The sequence below is a fragment of the Malania oleifera genome, chromosome 8, assembly GCF_029873635.1.
Source record: "Malania oleifera isolate guangnan ecotype guangnan chromosome 8, ASM2987363v1, whole genome shotgun sequence".
NCBI classification, from domain to species: domain Eukaryota; kingdom Viridiplantae; phylum Streptophyta; class Magnoliopsida; order Santalales; family Ximeniaceae; genus Malania; species Malania oleifera.
This window is the reverse complement of record NC_080424.1, coordinates 103024884-103041761: the sequence shown is the minus strand read 5'-3', so window position 1 is coordinate 103041761 and position 16878 is coordinate 103024884. Positions and strand designations below refer to the sequence as shown.

General features: G+C 38.2%; 1 protein-coding gene across 1 annotated transcript; it reads right to left on the bottom strand.

Moving 5' to 3' along the window:
- Positions 1-9661: 9661 nt before the first annotated feature.
- On the bottom strand, positions 9662-10947 carry LOC131161431 (uncharacterized). The gene is made up of 3 exons (XM_058117181.1): positions 10581-10947; positions 10285-10344; positions 9662-10125 (listed from the first exon to the last, which is right to left on the bottom strand). The coding sequence occupies exons 1-3, from the start codon at positions 10878-10880 to the stop codon at positions 9874-9876; spliced, it is 612 nt and encodes a 203-aa protein (XP_057973164.1). The 5' UTR covers positions 10881-10947; the 3' UTR covers positions 9662-9873.
- Between the last annotated feature and the right edge of the window lie 5931 nt (positions 10948-16878).

Here is a 16878-nt window from a genome sequence, read left to right as displayed (position 1 = left end):
ACATTCTCCCTGAATCGACATTCACCCGACTGTCTTCAGCCACACCTGGCACAAGTGGCGGGAGGCTGATTGCTCTAGAATCCCCTGTGCTCTACCATCTGTCTCTGGCCTCCACCAGATCTACCTCCTCTCCATGGGCCTCGGCTGGGACCCGCCTGATAACTTGAGGTTGCAACCCTCCTTTTCTGACTCTGTGCCTCCGTCTCTCCAGATAGACTCTCCTCCGTGATAGTGGCCCTGTCAACCAACTTTGAGAAATCCTGGATCCTCAATACCACCACCTGCCTGTAAACATCCCGCCTCAAATTCCTCTCAAACATTCTAGCCTTCTTTGCCTCATCTGGGACAATATAAGGGCAGAAGCGAGATAGCTCAATAAATCTCGCCGCATACTGTGGGACAGTCATCGACCCCTAGGACAGACTCAGGAATTCCTGTACTCGAGCGTCTCTCATTGAAACAAGATAATATCTATCGAAGAACATGTCCCTGAATAGGGCCCAAGTCATCTACACTGGTATAGCTCTCTGCTCCTCCAACAACCTAGTGGCTATCCACCACCTCTCAGCCTCCCCTGCCAGCCTATATGTAGCATATAAAACCTTCTGCTCATTGATGCAGTGAAGTACTGTTAGAATCTTCTCTATCTCCTACACCCAGTTCTCAGAAATTGCAGGATCAGTCGCTCCAGAGAAAGCTAGCGGATTCATCTTCATAAATTTCTCTATGGTACACCCCTAAGCTGAGGATGGACCTCCCTGCTCTCTAGAGCTCCGCGTTATCTCAGCCATGACTTTCTGAGCTACACTGCGTAGCACAGCATCTGAATCTCCTCCAACTGTGCCAGAAGGACCTGCTCCATCATTCCCACTGGCGTGAGCACTATTATCCCCTAGGTCCATCCTACAAACACATAGAACATCGTTTCAATATTCTATCTTCCTACAGACCCAACTTACTCAACTAAAACCCCAAATCCTCTAATAACTATCCCTTCTACTCCTAGCCCCAAAATCCACTCCTGCAACCCAAACACATGACTCGTCGACAATTTACTATGATTTTCTTAAAATTGTCACCCTAGGAAAAACACAGAAACAATCACGAAATCCTGTATCCAGATCACAGGTCAAAACCTCAAATCTCTTTCCTATATTCTGGTATTGCTTTCCGCTACACTCTAGAGTCTACAGAACCTAGCAACCTAGGCTCTGATACCAAATTGTAACGACCTCAAAATTCATACCCTTTTTATATATACACCATAAACAGTCCTACGCAGTGGAAACATAAATCATAAATCATTTATACATAAACTGTACAATACTAGATTCTAGAATATACAGACCATACAAAAATGCCACTCCAGTATCATCTTTCCCAAAAACATACACAACTCTGCCAAAAACTCACCCTATAACCAGGGTGACCAAACACTCTCTATCCGCGAGCCTGATATGCTCGCCTATCTGGCTCACCTGAAAATTTTATAATAAAGGGGTGAGTCGACACTCAATAAGTGGAAATATGCTATCACTAGTATGTGGCAACTAAGTTAAGGATACTTTTAAAATAATAACTGAACTGCAATGTAATAAATCATCTGTAAAACATATCTTTCTTTCACAATTTAAAACATATTGTATCATCTGTTTTTCTACTTTTCATACTGGTAATATCATACTATACTGTAAAACTGTAAACATATAAATATATGTACTTTATCCCTGGGACTCTGTACGTCATGATTTGACCCCTCATGACAGGGTTGTGCGGCCCGTATGAGGGACTCTATCTGGTCAGCCCTCCAGATAGGTCATCATACTCTACACTACATCAGCCCCGCCAAACTACATCCTCTCCTAAGCTCGGGACTGACTACTACCTCGTCAAACTGGCCCCCTCAACCCAGTGTACTAGGGAGCTGCATACTCTCCGAGCACGGCTGACGGTACCCACATACTATCTGAGTTATGTGGTTGCACTCTATCTGTATCTATCAACAGTACCGTTCTTTGTAATCTGTATCTGTCTATATAACTTTCCTCAGGGATCTGATACTATATACATATATACATATATATACTCTTTTATTGTTTTCATCATGTTTCCAAAATTACCATAAACACTGTATCTGTAGCATCTTGATGCTACCTCTGTATATCTATCTGTGTATTCTATATATATACTTTGTTTGTGTTCTGTATGTTATGGTAATAGGAAAAACATGGCATGTTATAACACTGTATATATGTATATACAGTTCTGTAATAAACTATAATATAAAATACTGATTTGAGTTTCTGTATACATGTATTTGGATATGTGTATATAACCGTTTCATGAACTATTCATATAAAACTGTATATGCATGTACATTTCTCTGTGAATATAAATCTATCTCTGTATAATCTCATATGCTGGAAAACCATACCAAATGTATATACTATCTATATCTTTGTATTTAGTATAGTATGATGTTTCATAACAACTGTATAAATTCATTCTTCACATGAAAAGTCTACTTAGGCCACACAAACATTTATGCTTATTTTCTATAAAAACTGTATAATAGACTGACATAAAAATATTCTTAAGAAATTTCTATTAACTCTATTAAAACTCTTAGTATAGCATATTTCCCTTACCTCAACTTTGAAAAGCCCTTATAAAAATCTGGCTCTATACCCATAGGATTCCTAGATCAACTACCTGAAAACACAATATCTCATAACAAAATATTATTATTTTTCCATCTACGTCATTTCTTACAACTACCATAAAGCCAAAAACTTAATAAAAAACCTTACCCAGAATTTAGGATGAAATCCAACTTCATTTTCTCAACGATTCGCTCCGGCAAACTTGTAGGGAATTCCACCAGGAGCGTTGTGGCAGCCTCGGATCATCGATCCGGCGACTGGTGGGGCCGAAAACGAAGAGAGAAGGGAGAGAAAGTCGTAGGGAGAGAGAGGAGAGAGAGAGAGACTTCTTAAAATGATATATTTCCCGGATTCCGCATATATATATATATATATATATATATATATATATATATATAAAACAGGGGATTTCGTCGACAAGACCCTGTGTTCGTCGACGAGTCCTTCACAAATTTTATCGACGAGGCCCTGTATTCGTCGACGAAATTCAGGCTGCCTCAGAGCCCCTCTCGGTATTTTCTCGTCGACGAAGTCCTGCGTTCGCCGACGAAATGCTTAAAGCCTTTGTCGACGAAACTTGGCAGCTTCCCTTCTATTTTTGCTTTCATTTCTCTCTCTTTTAATATTTGAATATCAATATTTTTCCGGGTCGTTACAGAGAATCAGATATGTGGTTGCACCTTATCGCATTTCTAGCAATGGTACTGCGCTTACATAATAACATTAAGCTTTTTAAGGCTTTCATAATAATGTTGAGCTTCATAAGGTTCTCATAGTAACAAGTTGCGGTCCCAATATCATATATACAATTTATAATAAAACATAGTAACCTATTTCCAATTCATAAATCACCTGTATTGTAACGACCCGAATAAAATGGTAGTTAAATAATAAAAGAAAAGGGATATGGAAACCGGAAACAGAAAGAGGCCATCGAATTCGTCGACAAACGCGAAGAGGAAAAATGAAAAAAAAAAACGGATCAGTAGGACTTCATCAACGAATACATGGGATTCGTCGACAAAGGCTTAAGAAAATTCGTCGACTAACACAAGGGGCTCGTCGACGAGAAAATACCGAGAGGGGTTTTTGAGCCAACTGAATTTCATTGACGAGGGGTGGATTTCGTCGACGAAATTTGTGAAGAACTCATCGACGAAGGACGGGCTCGTCGACGAATTCCGCTGTTTATAAATACAGAAAATTTGGGAATTTCTTCATTTTTAAGAAATCTCTCTCCTCTCTCTCTCTCTACGACTCTCTCTCCCTTCTCTCTTCGTTTTTGGCCCCACCAGTCGCTGGATCGACGATCCAAAGCTACCATGACACTCCTAGCGAAGTTCTCTACAAGTTTGCTAGAGCGGATCATTGGGAAAACGAAGTTGGGAATCATCCCAGAGTTGAGGTAAGACTTTTTAAGCCAAATTTGACTTTGTGGCAGTTATAGAAAATGTTGTACGTACGAAAATACTGAACTTTAATTCTGCGAATTTTCGTTTCCAGGGTTGTTGAGTTGGGAACCCTGTGGGTGCAAAGAAGATTTTCTTAGGGGCTTTGCAGGAATCAGGTAAGGGGATAAACTAAGCTAGTTTGTTTTGAGAAAATGTATGTATACATTTATATAGAATCTCATTTTCGGAAAATGTATATATATAAGGGGGATAAACTAAGCTAGTTTGTTTTGAGAAAATGTATGTATACATTTATATAGAATCTCATTTGCGGAAAATGTATATATATATATATATATATGATTTATATTTGAAAAATACTGTTTAAATGATGATATATTGAATATGTGAAAATCCGATTGTGTGGCATGAGTATAAAATGTTGTGAAATACTATTTTCTGAGAATGTGGATGATATGAATTTTTATGATGGAAAATCGGCGTACGGGCCGATATATTTTTATATATATATGATTTGCCGGCGTACAGGCCGTGCTATGTGGATGAGATTTGCCTGCGTACAGGTCGAGCTATGTGATTTTCCAGTGTACGGGCTGGGCTATGTGATCTACTAGCATACAGGCCGAGCTATGTGATTTGCTAGCGTACGGGCTATGCTATGTGATTTACCGGCGTACGGGCCGTGCTATGTTAAAATGTGTAATACCGGCGTACGGGCCGATGATTTTCATGATACAAGTATATATATGCGAATGATATGATTGATGTAAAAAATGAATGATATGAGATATCTATGTATCATGATTTTAGAATATGTATATGATATCAGAACCTGGTTGGCTTGGTTTAGGCTAGCACTTGCACGGTACCGTTGCTATGTGTCTATGGTTTTCGTGATCGTGATATTTGTGTTAACGCCGCTGTACGAAGTGGTGTGAGATTGGATGGTCGATGTGGTTATTTTCAAGAAGTGTGTTGTTATCGCCCCTGGTGTACGGATTAGTCTAGGTAGACCCATCGGACCTACAGACTGGACTATTGACTTGACAGTGGTTGGCCAATCATTGTCAGGTCCTGCCTTCAGGCCACACAACCTAGTCATGTGGGGGTAATACATGACAACAGCCAACTAACTTACCAGGATTGTTTTTATGTTAGTATTATGATATGAGATGAGATACGCTTATGAAATGTAGTATGTTTTGCCATATTTTGATATATGTATGTTTTCCCTGATTTGATAAACAGTTACTGAACATGATATGTATAATATATGTAGAACATGGAATACTGAGAGGTGTCTCATCCCAAAATTTTACAAACTTTTCAGGAGCCCCTAATAGGAGAGCGGGAAAAGCCCCGCTAATCTAGAGTGGTTTATCTGCCCTTTTGAAGGGTAAGTTTTTATCTAAGAATAGTATGGTTTTGTGGGAATTGTCCCTAGATTTCATTTTTGGGATGTATATATGGAAGTACAGTGATTGGAGTAGCTTTGGTACATTGTGATGTATGATATGATGGTATGAATATTATTGTACATTTTCTGCTACGTAGGCTTCTGCTGTATGCTCTGTTGTATCCCTGGTACCCACGAGTTCAGGTAGATTGTGACCTGCTGAGCTGAAATTGTGAGATGTGTGGTATTGATTGATGTTGATATTATTATAAAAAAAAATGTGGAAAAATGAGCAGGTTGTGACATGTATAGTTCCAGTATTTTCATATTCTCATTCATGCATTCTTTCTTTCATTCAAACTATGGTATAAACCTGCACACACACTCTCAGTTTAACCCTTTCACATATATAGAGCTCGGTATATAACCGGCACTTGTTTTCCACATTTTCAGATAGAAAAATGGAACTTCAGTTCCCATAGTTCATATATGTATTTATCGGTTACACATATTCCCTTTCATAACATATGTCACACTCATTTGGTTAAAACAGAGCATACATAGTATATAGTTCGAAAAGATCATTTAAACAGAAAACAAGGTTTCTAGGCATCTCCTACATTAGGTTTAATACAAATAAAGTAGTTTTGGAAAGTTTGGAGATCATATGCCAAAACCCAACTTTTACCAAAATCATAAAACCAAAAATCCTGTAAGAAATCGAACCGTAATATATGGGTTTATTGTGTAAAAGAAGGGAAAAATGGAATGGGCACAGACTTCGTCGACGAGGCCACAATTCGTCGACGAAGGTAGTGGACTTCTCGTCGAAGAAATTCAGAGGCTCGTCGACGAGAAAAAACTGAGGGGTTCAGGAAAATTTAAATATGAGGGTTCGTCGACGAAATCGCTGCCTCATCGACGAAATCCCTGAAGACCTCGTCGACAAGGACACCACTTCGTCGACGAAATCCTTCGGGTCAAAGGCTTATAAAAGATCTTTTGGGGGTTGCTTCTTGGCTAAGTTTGGAAAATTCTCTCTCTCTCTCTCTCTCTTCGATTCCTTTGCCGTTTGTCGCCGGATTCACAAATTCAAAGTTACTGCGAGGATCAGTGAAGGATTCTCTACGTTTCTAGCGAATCAGAATCTCATTTGGAGTGATTTCGGGTTTCGAGCCAAAATCGAGATAAGGCTCGGTTTTCATTTCTGATTCAGTATATGTGTAGTAGTATGGATTGTGAGTATGTTTTGTACTATGGTTTGTAGGTTTTGCAATCTCGGTTCGTAGTTTTGAGGACTGTAAAGTTCGTAGTTGGAATTCGGGTTAAGGTAAGGGGATTTTGTTTATATCAGTTCATTTTCGAAATTGGGATCGGTAAGCCTGTAGGCTACGATCGTATGTATGTTTTGACTACTTATTTGGGAAAATCTATCGGGTAAAAATACGGGATTTTTGGGTCACAGTTTTCAGAAAAATTGGGGATTTCTCTACTTTGTTTGGAAAACTTTTGGTTGCATTAAAACTGTATTATTGAGGTGACTGTAATCCATATATGCATAAACTGTATACTTGAATTTGTAAACAATATGATTTGCCATAAACCAAATAAGTGTGGTATGTTTGTATGTATGTAAATTGTTCCAGATATTTGTGAAACAGCTATGTGGCAGCTAATTACCGTACGCTGAAATGTATAGGAACGTGAGTTCCAAAATGATTCCAGGAGTTTGTAAAACAACCATGTATCGGTTAACTACCGTGGGCGAGAGTGGTTGGCTTTATATCCGGGGTGTGAAATATCATCAGTATGTTTCGGTTGGTCACTGGTGGGTGTGATCTACACCATATGTAGCAATGGATTCACAGTGGGCCTAGGTCGTCGTAGTGTAGTTTGGCATGTGGCAATGTAATCGGGGTAAGACTAGGTGACCTTGTGTAGTTACGTATGTAGCAATGGATTCACTATTGGGCCTGAGTCGTAGATCTTTGTAGTTGCATGTGTAGAAATGTAATCACTGTGAGACTAGGTGACCTTGTGTAGTTGCGTATGAGGCAATGGATTCACCATTGGGCCTGAGTCGTAGATCTTTGTAGTTGCATGTGTAGAAATGTAATCGCTGTGAGACTAGGTGACCTTGTGTAGTTACGTATGAGGCAATGGATTCACCATTGGGCCTTGATCGTCGCAGCGTAGTTGCGTATGTAGCAATGTAATCGCTGTGAGACAAGGTGACCTGGTGTAGTTGCGAACTAGTGTGCCGACACTGACCGTATGTATGTATGTATGTTGAGTATCATATGTATTGGAATGGTTTTCTGAAAATACTAAAACTGTATGGAATTGTATGAAACTATACGAATTGTTTCAACTGTATCGTATGCATAGTGTTATAAAGTATGTAAAATGACATTGGTATGCCACACACTGATATAAACTGTTTTCTTCCTCATTGAGAGGTGTCTCACCCCAAATGTACGTACAATTTTTTTCAGGTCCATCAGGTAGCGATAAGTAGCATCCTAGCATCTGGGAGCAGGGGTGTCGTAACTACTGCTAGTACCTTTTAGGTATGAGTTTTGGTATCTAGGTTGTCGGTATAGTTTTGTAGACACCTAGGTATGTTTTGTATTATGGGTATGTTATCCTAGTTTGTATAAACTCTGGTATGATATTGGTTGTGTATAAAAAATCAGATTTCACTGTGTATTTTGATGAGTATGGACGTTTGTATGTATGTATATCGGGCATCCGTCCACCCCACGGGGTCGGACCCTCTTTTTATGTTCTATCATGTATGTTTTAATTGATACAGAGACAGGTTAGGTTATTTAAATTCACACCTGGGACCCACCTGCGGGTTCGGGGCGTGAAAAAACCGACATTGTTACCCTGTAAAACTTTGCAAATAAGCAGTCATATTGTACATATAAACATAAGCTAACTTTTTAGTAGTTTAGTTTTCAAAAAATATTGATGTAAACAAATTCCCTTACCTATTTCCCCGAATACTGAAACGCAAGCTATACGGTTCCAAAACAGCGAACCGAGTTCTCAAATCAAAGAACAATACTTTAATACAATCCTATTTACTACAGATCTACCGAACCAAAAACAAACTTAGACCCTTACCTCGATTTCAGAATAAAACCCGAAAATCCTCAAAATGAAGATCTGATCCGCTATAATCGTAGAGGTTTTTCCCCTAATCCATGTAGTAACATCGGATCGTGGATTCAGGTGACGAACAACGAAGGATCGAAGAGAGAGAGAGAGAGAGAGAGAGAGAGAGAGAGAGAGAGAGAGAGAGAGAGAGAGAGAGAGAGTTTTTAGTTTCTTAACCATGAAGAAATGAAATAGATATTTACAATTTAGTTAACCCAGCCAGACTCGTCGACGAAGTGGAGCGCTCGTCGACGAGCAAGAGAAGGGCGTTCGTCGATGACAAAGTTGGCCTCGTCGACGAGCCTAAGATTCTAAAATTCCAGAAATCTCTCAGTATCTACTCGTTGAAGATCCTTTGAACCTCGTCGACGAGCCACAGAAGAGACTTTGTTGACGAGAGAAGGAGCCTCGTCAACGAACCCTGCTTTCTTCACCTTTTTAAATTCCTTTCCCTCTAGGAGCTGCTTCTATCTGGGTGGCTTCTAGACCACGTCCTATATAATCATTTTTCTGATGCCAAATTATACTGAAAATGTCTTCAACGCTCTTTTTCACTTAGGGGCACACTTGGTGATGAGTTGTTTACTAAGGTGGAATAAATCGATTGAGATGATTGATTCCCATTTACAGGTTTTGACTTGGAATTATGCGACGTGGTCATGGTCAAATGTTGAAATTAGTGTAATCCTAAGAGGGGAGTGAATTGATTTTTAAAAACTTTTCAACTATATTAAACATTTACGTCGATTCACCACGTATCATGTCTTATTCAATGTACACGCGTGTATGTAAAATAATTTAACAGTAAACATACACGTGTGTAGTATATCTTATTTAAATTAAATGCGTATATACAAATAATTATGACATTAAAAAAATTCTTCAATCATTAATTAAAAATGTGAATTAAAATTCTTTAAGTGGATGCAAAAAATGAAGTGACAAATTAGATTATATTTCACGCTTAACAAAAATCAAGAACTAGATTGGAATGTCAATGAACAACTACATATAAGAGAGAGAGAGAGAGAATTTCATTATTGCATTGCTAAATCCGAATAATCTGTCAACAATTAGAAGGGTCTATACAAAAATAAAACTTTACGCCCCACTTAAACTAAACAAAACTTCATAGTTACAAAAAACAAAAGAAAAAAAAAAAAAAAAAACAGAGAAAACAAGCAACACTCAGGGGACCAAAAATTTAGATTGTCAGCAGACTCAGACGCTCATATCTTCATGCGCGGCGGTTTTTCGACCTCATCCTCAGGAAGTCAATCCTTCTTCTTCTAGCTTGGGCAGCAAGAGCCCTCCTGATAGCCCAGTGGCCGTAATCGGCGCCGGCGGCAGGCCTCTCCTCCACGACGCCGCCCAGACCACCGCATAACGGGTTTTCACCGCTCTCCTCCGCCATTATCAGGGGAGCGTGGTGATTCAGAACCGTGGGGAGTTTCACGCTGGGTTGGCCGCGCTTCAATTTCTCAAGGCCCTGTGAAAAAAAAAGGAAGGAAATTAACGAAAAAAACAGAGCCCAAAACAGAGAGGCAGAAACCTACCCCACCTCATAAAAGTTATATAAAGAAAAACAGAGGTGATTGAATATCGATTTCTGAGGACAAAAAATTGGGGGAAATATAAAGTTGAATACCTGTTCTTTTCCTTTTCGTTCCGGAACGAAGCCTCTCATCTGGCTCACATCATCTGCCGTCTGTTCCACAAGAAATAATAAGAGGAAAATCAATAACTCATGTGACACAAGGGTGACAGAGTCTCGGTTCTGGGTCAATTTTCCTTTTTTTATTATTTATTTATTTATTTTTGTGAAACAAAGACCACTTAAAAGCCGCCGCACATTACACAGATTCAGATAATGAATTATTCATTCGATAAAACAGGGATATGTTCTCTAATGATCAAGAAGAAAAAACCAAGAAATTGACATACCCTTTTGAGCGAGATTCTTATCTTGGAGTGACTAGGATGGTGTTCAGACTCTTTGGGGGGGAACAAGAGCGGCGTATCAGGGCTGGTACGGGTGGAGTCGGCCGTCGTCGACGCAGACGATGAAGTATTGGTACCAGCACGCAAGGCTGATCGCGGCTTCTTGCCGCCCCACGAGAATGGTACGGCGTCGTCAGATTCCAAGATTAGGCGAGGGAGTTCCAGCAGTATGCCGGCGGCCTCCTTCTCGCTATCGTCGAAGAATTGGGAATGATCGCAACAGGGAGAGCGTGTCTGCCCCATTCTCCCGATGAGGCGCCCGCCGCGGTGGAGAGAGAGTGATAGAGGCAGAGAGTGGGAGAAGGAGAGTGAGAATGGCGGTGAAGAGATTATGCGCTGTGTGTTGACCATTTACCGCTGCGGTAAAAGACCTTCAACAGTCCCTTGGATTTTTTTTTACCCCTTGCTTGGCAACTGTGATTGGAGAATGAATTTAGATTTGTGTCATTTTACATAAAATATAATCTCCAATTATCTTATATTTTTTAAATTTACATCAACTTTATTTTGAAATTTAAAATTTATGATTATCATATAAAATTTAATTTTAGGCTTGCCTTGACAGTTACAAAATTATATTGAATTGAACTTATTCTTATTCTTATACTCTGTTTTTCTTTTTTGTCTTTTGACAATTCAATTTAACAAACTTTTAATTAATAATTTATTCAAATTTAGCTAATTTATTGGTATTTGTTGGAATGCAAATTATCTAGGAGTAGAGATCAAATTTTATTATATTATTTATAATTTTTTAAAATTTATCATACTTTTAATATTATATAAGTGTCACACATATATTAATGTTATTAATATTTTAACAAAGTTCTTCAAATTTTTATGTTATTTTGTAATTGAATTAATTGAGTTGAGTGCAGTCTTTAAGAGCTTATAATTGGAGCGAACTTGAGTTTAAAAATTATTAAATTGATCAAGTTCAACTCACATTTTGAGCTTAATTTTCAGGTCGAGTTTAAGTTAGTATATTGTGTTAGCTCAGTTTAACTTGAATACAACCCTAACTAAGATAGAAATTGTTGAAATTGATATAATTCTAAAAGGGGGTGAATTGAGTTTTAAAAACTTTTCAACTAAATTAAACATTTACGTCGATTCACCACATATCATGTCTCATTCAATGTACACGCGTGTATGTAAAATAATTTTAACAGTAAAAGTAAACATACACGTGTGTAGTATATCTTATTTAAATTAAATGTGTGTATATAAATAATTATGACATTAAACAAATATTCATATATATGCCGAAATTTAAGTGCAGGAATTTAAATAAGATAGAGAGAGGATGACACACAGATTTGTTGATGAGGTTCAGTCAATACTGCCTATGTAACGACCTGCCTAATTTACCATATTTATTTTTTTTCCATAATAACATTCAATATAAAATTCTTGGACCCATACAACTAACCATAATATCAGAGTTCAACTAAACCTGTTATATTTACAATCATCCACCAAAAAGGTCAAATGTATCTTAGGGTCTTAACCAAAAAATAAACCTGACCCTAACTTAATAATTCACCATTCAAACAGGGTAGCCCCACCGGTCTCTACTGTCGCGGAGCTCTATCCGCTCCTCTACCTAGATTTCTTGAAATGTTTATATAGTTGGGGTGAGACACCTCTTAATAAGGGAAATAAACTAATATCAGTGTGTGACATCATGAGTGTTTTCGTGTTATACATAATATTAGTGCATACATCATAACTGGTAAAAATTGTTAATATTATACCTGAATAAAACATGATTCCCCATAATATAATATAACGTATTAAATTACTAACATGAAAATCATCTTATATAATTGTACAATACTGAATTACATCCAGGATGGATAGTTAGCTGATGTCATGTCTTACCCCCACATGACTAAGTTGTGCAGCCCGAAGGCGGGACCTAGTAATGGCTGACCGACCATGATAGATCAATCATAAGTTTGTAAGTACAATGGGCCTGCCCCTACCTGGTCCTGGGACTGCCAGGGGGACTACTCCACTCTACACTGATGCCACATCAACTGCCATCTCCCACACTACTGGTCGTGTGATAGCATTATCATAATTCTGAACATATAGCTACGGTACCGTGCTTCTGAAACTGTACCATGTCATCCAAGTTCTGATATCATATAATAAGTTCCATATACTAAACATAGTTGTTTCGTATTTCATAATAATATCTGTCATGTAAATATTTCATAAATTTTGTCTGATCATACTTGATTATGACATCTGTGCCAATATGAATCTCGGCATCTGCGCCGACATAAGATAATATTCTAAACATAATTTTCTGTATTGTTTAAATATGTAAAATCATGATTTTTGTACTGTTTTATAATTGTCATGAAAACTAGCATATCATGCTTGATCTGGGAAAAACATTCTATTATGATATACACATTATATGGAAATTAAACTCATGCCACACAAAAATAGGGTAACCTCCTGAATGTAAAATCTATTCCAAAATCATATTTTGAGCCCTAGGTTCATTGGCTCATTCGAGATACTCGAGAAGATTGGGTCAGTTGTGTAACGACTAGGAAAATAATGATATTTAAATACTAAGAGAGAGAGAAATGAAAACAAAAATAGAAGGAGGCAGTAGGTTTCATCGATGAACGCGAAGCGTTCGCCATTGACATCGCATTTTGGAGATAATAATACTTGGGAATAATAATAATAATAATAATTTCAAGGAATTGCCAGAACCCGTCGACGAATACAGGGCTTCGTCAACGAGTACATAAGGAAACTCGTCGATGAATACATGGCTTTGTCGACGAGTACATAAGGAAATTCGTCGACGAACATAGGGATTCGTCGACGAGAAAATACCGAGAGAGGTTCTGGGGTAGCCTGAATTTCGTCGACGAATACAGGGAGTTGTCGACAAATTTACTAAAGGATTCGTCGACGAAGTGACGTATCTCGTCGATGAATCTGGCAGTATAAATAGTAAAAAATCGGGATATTTTGTCATTTTCAGCGCCCCTTTCTCTCTCTCTCTCTCTCTTCAATTCTGGGCCAGTTTTACGCCGGATCGACAAACCGAAGTCATCACGACGCTCCTAGGGAAGTTCTCTCCAAATCTGCTGAAACGGATCGTTGGTGAAAGCGAGTTGGAAATCATCCCTGAGTTGAGGTAAGGCTTTTTAAGCCATATTTGGTTTTGCGATAGTTATAGGAAATGATGTATGCATGAAAATACTGAAGTTTAATACTAGGAGTTTTTATGTTCAGGGTATTGGTCAGGAAATCCTATGGGAGTTAGACTAGAATATTTTGGGGGTTTTCTTAATAGCCAGGTAAGGGGATAAACTAAGCTAGTTCTTTTTGAGAAAATGTAAGTATATATATAACATTTGGTTCCTGGAAAATAAATATATTTATATATGATATATGATTTATATTTGGGAAATAATATTGAATATGATCGTATGTTGAATATGGAAAACTTGTTCAGTGTGGCATGAGTAGAAATGGCTATGAGACTTTGTTTTTTGGAAATGTGATTATGATGCGGATTTTTATGATGGAAAACTGGCGTATGGGCCGAGATTTTATGGTATGTTTGCCGGCGTATGGGTCGTGCTATGACGTGATTTGCCAGCGTACGGGTTGTGCTATGATATGTTTACAGGAGTACGGGCCGAGCTATGATAAAATGTGTAATACCGGCGTACGGGCCGATGATTTTCATGATACATGTTTATACGCAAAATGATATGATTAATGTAAAAATAAATGATGTGAGATATCTATATATCACAGTTTTAGTATATGTTATATGATATCAGAACCTGGTTGGCTTGGTCTAGGCTAGCTCTTGCACGGTACCGTTGCTATGTGTCAATGGTCTTCCTGATCATGATATTTGTGTTAACGCCGCTGTACGGAGTGGTTTGAAATTGGATGGTCGATATGGTTATTAAGAAGTGTGTGTGATCGCCCCTAGTGTACGGACCAGGTCAGGCAGACCCATCGGACTTACAGACTGTATGTTTGACTTGGCAGTGGTCGGCCAACCATTGTCAGGTCCCGCTTTTGGGTCACACAACCCAGTCATGTGAGGGTAATACATGACAACAGTCAGTTAACCTACCAGGGATGTTTTTGTATTATCATTATATGAGATGAAATATGTTTATGAAAATGTAGTATATTCTACCATGATTTGATGATATATATGTTTTCCCAGATTTGACAAACCGTTACTGAGTATGTTATGTATGATATATGTAGAACACAGAATACTCATGTTGCCATACACTGGTTTTAGTTTATTTCCCTTACTGAGATGTGTCTCACCCCTAAATTTTATAAATTTTTCAAGAACCCCAGATAGGAGAGCGGGAAAAGTCCCGCCAAGTTAGAGTTATTGTCTGCCCTTTTTGAAGGGTAAGTTTTGTAGGGACGGTTAGATTTTGGGGAAATGTCCCTAGATATGATTTTTGGGATGTATATATTAAAATACAGTGATTGTAGTGACTCTGGCATATATTGTGATATATGGTATTGAGATATATATAATTGTATGTTTCTTGTTGCTTAGGCTTCCATTGGTTGTCTTGATGTATCCCTGGTATCCACGGGTCCAGGTGAATTATGATCTGCTGAGCTGGAATATGAGATATGTGATATTGATGTTAATATATATATAAAATAAATGGGAAAATGAGCAGGTCGTCACAAGTTGCATATCGGTTGGCTTTACCGCCATCTCTATTCAGAATTCATGACGTGTTTTGTGTTTCTATGTTAAGGAAATACGTCCCACATCCTTTCCACATCATCAGCTATGCAGAATTGGAACTCAATGGTGACTTAGTATATGAGAAAGCTCCAGTACAGATCTTAGATAGAAAAGAATAGAAATTGTTTAGTAAAAAGGTACCACTAGTAAAAGTCCTATGGAAGAATCAGACAGAAGAAGTCTCGTGGGAGCTTGAAGATGAGATCAGACAGAAATATCTCCACTTGTTCAATGAATACAACAGTGATGTATGATTGAAGTAATAGTAATTTTATTTTGTTTAACATAGTGGAATTGTAATGTAGTATATAGGATAGGTAGTATTTTGGTTTTGGGGGAATTTTCTTTTATACTTGTAATCTCCCAGAACTACCAATGTAACCACGGTATTCTTCCGCCATAAGTGAGGGTAGGTAATAAACTAAGTAGACCATTATATCCTTCAGGGATGATGAGCTATATGAATAGTAAATTTCGAGGACGAAATTTTATAAGGAGGGGAGAATGTAGTGACCCAAAGAATAATAGTATTTAAATAATAAAGAGGGAGAGAAATAGAAACAGTAATAGAAGGAGGCAGCCGACTTCATCAACGACATTGCATTTTGGAGGTAGAAATTTCCAAGACATTTCCCAGGCCTCGTCGATGAACACAGGGGTTTCGTCGACGAGGTCCCATATCATCGACGAGACAATATCGAGAGAGGATTTTTGAGAAGTTTGAAATTCGTCGACGAAGGTGCAAGTTTGTCGACGAACCTTCTACAGGACTCGTCGACGAGGTGATATGACTCGTCAACGAATCCCACAATATAAATAGTGCAAAACTTCGAATTAACTCAAAAATGCAGCGTCGCTCTCTCTCCTCTCTCTCTCTCTCTCTCTCTCTCTCTCTCTCTCTCTCTCTCTCTCTCCTACGACCCCTCTTCTATCTTTCTTCGATTTCTGTCCCTTTAGTTGCCGGATCGACGATCTGAGGCCACCACGACGCTCCTGGCAAAGTTCTCTTCAAGTCTGTCGGAGCGGATCGTTGGTGAAACGAAGTCGGAATTCATCCCAAATCTAGGATAAGGTCTTTTATTCGGAATTTGGGTTTTCAGTAGTTGTAAGAAATGTAATAGACATAGAAATAATAATGTTTTGTTCTGGAATTTATGATTTTCAGGGTGTTGAGTGAAGAACCCTGCGGGTGTAGGACCCGTTACATTAGGAGGGTTTTAGCAGAAATCAGGTAAGGGAAATATGCTTTACTAGTTTATTTGAGTATGATTTCAGTATCAAATTATAAATGTTCTACCAGAATATTTTTTATAGTAAATATTTATACAGTTTATCAAGTATGATTAATATGTTTTAAAATTACTGTGTGACTTGAGAATATAAATATAGTACATAAATATGTTCTACGCTATTTTCCTAAGTTATGTTTTACAAAATATACAGACAATGGGTATATTT